The sequence below is a fragment of the Rattus norvegicus genome, chromosome 7 (assembly GCF_021556685.1).
Source record: "Rattus norvegicus strain SHRSP/BbbUtx chromosome 7, alternate assembly SHRSP_T2T, whole genome shotgun sequence".
NCBI classification, from domain to species: Eukaryota; Metazoa; Chordata; class Mammalia; order Rodentia; family Muridae; genus Rattus; species Rattus norvegicus.
Window position 1 is genome coordinate 139,565,643 of NC_141540.1, and position 7,291 is coordinate 139,572,933.

At 54.8% G+C, this 7,291-nt stretch overlaps 1 protein-coding gene across 1 annotated transcript; it reads left to right on the forward strand.

Annotated features, from left to right (window-relative positions):
- Positions 1–1,153: 1,153 nt before the first annotated feature.
- Wnt1 (Wnt family member 1) lies at positions 1,154–5,200 on the forward strand. The gene is given in 4 exon segments (NM_001105714.1): positions 1,154–1,590; positions 2,220–2,473; positions 3,114–3,379; positions 3,795–5,200. Coding segments are annotated over 4 exon segments (1,113 nt in total). The 5' UTR covers positions 1,154–1,486; the 3' UTR covers positions 4,284–5,200.
- The last annotated feature ends 2,091 nt before the right edge of the window (positions 5,201–7,291 follow it).

Genomic DNA, 7,291 nt, shown 5'->3' on the forward strand with positions numbered 1-7,291 from the left:
CTTAACCACGGAGCCATCTCTCTATATACCCTCAATTTTGTTCATCTTGAGCTGGGCAGGTACAGTGGCATAGGCCTGTAATCCCAGCAGTCAGGTGACCATCACAGATTCTATGTATTAAATCTTTATGTTAGGTAGAGTCATACGGCAAGATCCAGTCACAAAACCCACAACAACAACAAAACCAAACCCAGCCAGCTTCTTCCTGAGGCTGTCCCATCCTTTCTGAGTCTAGTTGCCAGAGAAAGACTTGGCTCATCTTCACTACACGACTCTCTCCACTAAGGACAAGCACAGGTTGACTCAGCATGCCATAGGGTGACACAAGGTACCCAGAATGACAGAATGACACCTACCAGTGCACATGGTTAATCACACACACACACTCATGCACCCACCTGCAAACACAATTCCTCAGCCTTCTGGACCTCTCCTGTCATAGACCCCACCTCCTTCCTGATACACTGCTTTAAGTGGTAACTGTAACAAAATGACTTCATGCTCTCCCTGTCCTGAGCCAAATTACACAATTATTTGGAAAGGGCTCAAAACGTCCTTCTTTACAAGTTTCTGGATACACCAATACACAGGAGCATGCACCCTCAGAACACATGTATGTTTTCGCTTAATCTCGCGGGTGACTCCCAGATGCTTGCACTCCCCTAGCCCACATAGGCAAACTGCTGCGTGCCTCTGAGTTTCTCTCTGCCACCAGCTCGGTTTGCTCAGCCTACCCCTACACCCCACGCCCGGGAATCCCTGACCACAACTCCACCCATGCTCTGTCTCCTTCTTTTCCTTCTCTGTCCAGCCGTCGGGGTTCCTGGGTGAGGAAGCGTCTCCACAGAGTCGCTGGCTAGAACCACAACTTTCATCCTGCCATTCAGGATAGGGAAGAGAAGGGACCACAGCGTGGGGGGCAGGCGCGTTGGGGGGGGGGCAATCCAGGCTGCAAACAGGTTGTCCTCGGCATATTGTCTCCGCGCCCCCTGGCGGATGCCGGTCCCCTACGGGCTCCCGACGCGCAGAAGAGTGAGGCCGGCGCGCGTGGGAGGCCATCCCAAGGGGAGGGGTCGGCGGCCAGTGCAGACCTGGAGGCGGGGGCCACCAGGCAGGGGGCGGGGGTGAGCCCCGACGGCTAGCCTGTCAGCTCTTTGCTCAGACCGGCTAGAGCCACAGCTTCGCTCGCTACTCATTGTCTGTGGCCCTGACCAGTGCGCCCTGGTGCTTTAGTGCGGCCCGGAGGGGCAGCCTCTTCTCACTGCAGTCAGCGCCGCAACTATAAGAGGCGGTGCCTCCTGCAGCGGCTGCTTCAGCCCACCAGCCGGGACAGCGAACCATGCTGCCTGCGGCCCGCCTCCAGACTTTCTAGAGCCAGCCTGAGAATACTCACCACTGCCCTCACCGCTGTGTCCAGTCCCACCGTCGCGGGGAGCAACCAAAGTCGCCAGAACCGCAGCACAGAACCAGCAAGGCCAGGCAGGCCATGGGGCTCTGGGCGCTGCTGCCTAGCTGGGTTTCTGCTACGTTGCTACTGGCACTGACCGCTCTGCCCGCAGCCCTGGGCGCCAACAGTAGTGGCCGATGGTGGTAAGTGAGCTGGTACGGGGTCGCCACTTGTCCTGGGGCAAAGAGCCAGGAACGGGCCCTACCCAGCTCCCACGCTGTGGGGATCACCAACCTACAGACTCCCTCCTGTCCTTTGACTTCATATCCAGGGTGCTCTCACCTAGAACTAGTCCAAAGACAGAAGCTCTGCTGGAGTGGGGCAAATCACTTGCATGCAAAAGGCCAGCTACACCAGGCTCAGAGACCATCCCCGTTTAACACTTCCCCGCTATGGCGGAGCAACAGGTCTTAACCTCGCTGCGGTGGGTGCTCAGGTGTCCCTCAAGTCTCGAACCAAAAAACTAGATATTAGCTTTGAAAAGAGGTGAGAAGGGAGTGGACTTCCTAAGTACATCAAGGCGGGCAAGGCTGCAGGATTTCCCCTCAGAGGCTGACCTGAAGAAGAGAGGGAGAGCTAGGGTAGGATGCCTTTCCTGTTCACTCACTAGACTCAGAGCTCCTGGAGCTCAGCTCCACCACACTCAAGAAGCTATAATCGATCCTCTGCTGCTCTCTCTAGGCCATGGGGCCAGGCAAGGGCAGGGTGGTACGGCCTGTATGGTTAAGATGCAGGCCCCTTCCCTGTACTGAACCCGTATGCGTCCCACCAGGGGCATCGTGAACATAGCCTCCTCCACGAACCTGCTGACAGATTCCAAGAGTCTACAGCTGGTGCTAGAGCCCAGCCTGCAGCTACTGAGCCGCAAGCAGCGACGACTGATCCGACAGAACCCGGGGATCCTGCACAGCGTGAGCGGAGGGCTGCAGAGCGCCGTTCGAGAGTGCAAGTGGCAATTCCGAAACCGCCGCTGGAACTGCCCCACTGCTCCCGGGCCCCACCTCTTCGGCAAGATCGTCAACCGAGGTGGGTGCCCAGGAAAGCGACGCTTCCGGGATTAAGGGAAAAGCAGGGTCAGCTCCAGGGCATGGGCGGGCGAATGCAGGGAAGACGTCCCAGGGTTCTGTGATCAAACTGCGGGTCGTCTGGTGCCGGGCGCTAACACAGGGCAGCACCGGGTTCTTTCCAGCCATGCGTTTTGAGCATGATCTTTTAACGTTCCTGAGCCACTGACCCACAGAAAGGGAATTCCGGATCGTGGGCGCTGGGCGACAGCAGACTTTCTCTAGCCTTTCTAGTGCCTGGGAAGCTGGTCTCTGAGGGCTAGGGTTGTGCTTCGCACCCAGCAAAGTTTGCACTGCCAATACTAGTTTGGTCTGGCAGAGCGATCTGAGCTATGTGGAGTTGTTCTACTTGGGATCTACTCTTGGAGCTGTCCCGCCAAGGCTCTAGAGTCTCAGTGAAGTATGGTGAGGAGATTATTCGTGGTTCGCGCACACGCACCTGCTCTCCCTATGAGACCTGGAGATCAGTTTTTCACCCCCTGGGTCTGCTGGGTAGTCGGAACTCGAAGGGAGTTGGACTGTAGGGTACCAAGCCTTCCAAAAAGAGTGCTGACTTGGCCCCACGGGTTCTCTCAACTGGTGTGGGGTCGCTTCACCCATAGGCTGCCGAGAAACAGCGTTTATCTTCGCAATCACCTCCGCCGGGGTCACACATTCTGTGGCGCGCTCCTGCTCCGAAGGCTCCATCGAATCCTGCACCTGCGACTACAGGCGGCGCGGTCCTGGGGGCCCCGACTGGCACTGGGGGGGTTGCAGCGACAACATCGATTTCGGTCGCCTCTTCGGCCGAGAGTTCGTGGACTCTGGGGAGAAGGGGCGGGACCTACGCTTCCTCATGAACCTTCACAATAACGAGGCAGGGCGCACGGTACGTCCTGAGCCAGTGGCAGAGAAGTAACGGTCCACAAGGACGGAGGCACAGGGAAGGGTCTTCCCGAGGGAGTGGGACTCTAGGAGGGAAGACAGACAAGGGGTGGTGACTGAGGACAAAGGGATTCCTGAGCTGGTGACAGAACAGAAGAGGTTAGCGGGCTATCAACACGTGGGATGTATTGTCACCTCCATTGCTCACTTGAGCTGGTGTGGCAGAGTCTGGCCATATCTCAGCGGGCCATTGTGCACTTCCTCTCTCCTGAGCTTAGTCACGCCTGGACCTTGGCTGAGGTTTCCACAACATCCACATGACCCGAGTGGGGTCGGGGTGGGGACGTATGGGTGGTGGTTTGTGGGACGTTGGCTTTGACCTTTTCCTTCCCTCTTTCCATCGTCTTCTCCTCCCCCAGACCGTGTTCTCTGAGATGCGCCAAGAGTGCAAATGCCACGGGATGTCCGGTTCCTGCACCGTGCGCACGTGTTGGATGCGGCTGCCCACACTGCGCGCTGTGGGCGACGTGCTGCGCGACCGCTTCGACGGCGCCTCCCGCGTCCTTTACGGCAACCGAGGCAACAACCGCGCTTCGCGGGCGGAGCTGCTGCGCCTGGAGCCCGAAGACCCTGCGCACAAGCCGCCCTCCCCTCACGACCTGGTCTACTTCGAGAAATCGCCCAACTTCTGCACGTACAGTGGACGCCTGGGCACAGCTGGCACAGCTGGGCGAGCTTGCAACAGCTCATCTCCAGCGCTGGACGGCTGCGAGCTGCTGTGCTGTGGCCGAGGCCATCGCACGCGCACGCAGCGCGTCACCGAGCGCTGCAACTGCACCTTCCACTGGTGCTGCCACGTCAGCTGCCGCAACTGCACGCACACGCGCGTACTGCACGAGTGTCTATGAGGCGCTGCGCCTCCGGGAACGCTCTCTTCCAGTTCTCCTCAGACAAACTCGCTGGCTCTGATGTTCGCCCACCCTAGCGCGTACAGCCACAGTCCCGAGGTTCACAGTGACCCATCTCTCCCACCTCCTACCTGGGGACTCCTAAAACCACTTGCCTGAGGCAGCTCGAACCCTTTTGCCATCCTGCGGGCCCTGCCCAAGCCTACCTCCCTCCCTCTTCTCGGGAGACCCCTTTTGCACTGCCCCCCCAATTTGGCCAGAGGGTGAGAGGGAAATTCTTCTTCTTGGGTGTGGGTGGTGGTGGTGGGTCAGCTTGTGAAGGCGTTGCTGTCCCTGTGGTATTGTGCCCCCTCTCCCCGTGACCTCTCTGTGTATCACCTTCCGGTTTTCTCTCCGTGTCCCTATAGGTCCCTAACCACCACACCTGGGCTTCAAGCCCCCCTACACACACCTGTAGCTGAAGTGTTTCCGAGGTGAAAGGGCAAGGAAAGCTGTGATGACGTGGGAAATAAGGTTGGGGAGCCCAGCAGGAAAAACCTACATTCTCCTAGTCTCTGTCACCGAGCCACTGAACAGTGAACCATGCCTCCCTCAGCCACCTCCCACCCCTTCCTGTCCTGCTCCCTCTTCATCAGTGTGTAAATAATTTGCACCGGAACGCGGCCACACAGAGCCACGCGTTCGGTTATGTAAATAAAACTATTTATTGTGCCGGGGGTTTCAGCCTGGGTTGCAGAGCCCACCCTCATCCCAACTCACTCCTCTTGTCTGCCAGCCTTTTTGTTACCCGACCTTTTCTCCAAGGCACCCTGCCCACCGGATCAGCATCTCCTGCCGCTGTAGCTATTAGTGGCTCTTCGCCCCCACCGATGTAGTATCTTCCTCTGAGGAATAAAACATCTATTTTTATCAATGACTCTGGTCCTTGAATCCAGAGCACAGCATGGTTTCCAGTGTCCCCTTCCCCTTCAACGGACTTACTTCTCCTCGTAATCAGACAGAAGAGATAGAGTTGTTGAAGAACTCTTTTCCTGACCCTTGGATGACCCTAATGAGGCCAAGTAGGGATCCAGGTCTTCTGAGAGAAAGGCCTGCTCAGGAGCTCCTGCAGGGTTCTTTCTCCTATTCTAGGAGCAGCCGGTTAAGTGTTAGGAGCAAACATGTCGACCTGATGGGGACTCACCACACCACCAACAGTCCAGTTCTCCTAGTGTGAGAGTTGGAAGAGTTACAATGAAATGACACCTCTGTCCTGAAAAGGGAAAAAGCCCAAGCAGAAAGGGAGTCATTGCCCCTGGGCAGACATCCTCCTCTACTGGCTTGTGAGCTCAAGGGATGGGAAGGTCCGCCTCCTACACACTCCTACAAGACTTAGAAATACTCTATTAGCACCCTGACTCCACTAGAAGTAAGGGGCATCCAGATAACAAGTCATGGACTGGAGCTGAAAAGATGCCCCAGAGGTTAAGAGCACTGTCTGCTGCTCTTCTAGAAGTCCTGAGTTCAATTCCCAGCAACCACATGGCTCACAACCATCTGTAATGGGATCTGATGCCCTCTTCTGACCTTCAGGCACAATGCTGTATACATAATAAGTAAATCTTTAAAAAAAAACAAAAACAAACAAACAAACAAACAGAACAAAAAACAAGGGGCTGGAAAGATGGCTCAGCGGTTAAGAGCACTGACTGCTCTTCCAGAGGTCCTGAGTTCAAATCCCAGCAACCACATAGTGGCTCACAACCGTCTGTAATGGGATCTGATGCCCTCTTCTGGTGTGTCTGAAGACAGCTACGGTGTACTTATATATAATAAATAAATAAATCTTTAAAAAAAACAAAAACAAAACAAGTCATGGTTAACAGTGGGCCTAGACCTGGACCAGAAAGCTTAAAGAGGCTCTTAGGAAGGAAGGAAGAAGCAGAAAGCTTAGCTTCCAGAGAGGGGTGAGGCTTAGAGCTTAACCAAAAAGGAACCCCAAGAGTCACTAGTCCACAACAAATCAGTAAGCTAGCCACACCCACAAAGAAGCAGAATGAGGATCCCTTTGGGAAGGTAGCTGTTGGCCACTTCTGTGCTCTGTTCACAGTACTAAACCTGACACTAATCACTTCCTTTTTCCTTCCTTGTCCAACCATAGCCTTAGCCCTGAATCAGGGAACACTAACCCTTCCTAAACTCCAACACTGGACCTTTGGCATAGCCTTTTCCCTACAAGAAAGGACCAGAAAGGCATTGACAAAAGCTGCAGAGAACCCCACCTTTGCAAGAGCCATCACTGGTCTCAATCAACTTGAGAGTTACTTCTTCCCAGAATCCTTTGCTGTCACTGCAGGCTATCACCTCTTGGGGGGAGGGGCACTGTGGGTGAACTCTGACCCCTATTGGGTTTTGGACTCTGCATGGGTAGAGGAGTAGATTCAAGTCCTGCTCAAGCCTGCAGTGTGTGTACACAGGTGTGTGTGTGTGTGTGTGTGTGTGTGTGTGTGTGTGTCTGTGTGTGTGTGTCTGTGTGTGTGTGTCTGTGTGTGTGTGTCTGTGTGTGTGTGTCTGTGTGTCTGTGTGTCTGTGTGTATTGCATGCATGCATGTGTATGCGCCTGTGTGAGAGTGTGTAAGCTTGGGCCACTGTTGCTCAATGCCCAGTGTCAGGGAGAAACAGGAACCCAAGCTACCTCCAACCACTCTTACCTAAATCCTAACCCCAGAAAGTGAAGTTATGGAAACTGATGTGTTGGGCTGAGGTGCCTTGCAGTTGGAAAAAGAGAATCCCCTACCCCCTTTTTTGCCCCTAACTAGGTATTCAACACATCTCCTGTCTTCTGTCTCATTTGCCTTGACCCTTAATTGAGAATATTCAAATATCCATCATTGTCATTTAAGGAGGCTATAGACTTCAAATGACATAGTGTCTGTGACAGCTTGGGTTGTGTGGACACCTACTGATACCTTTTCTGTACCAGCCTTACATCATATGCTGGCAGCACAGTGGTCTACAAGCCAGGGAGC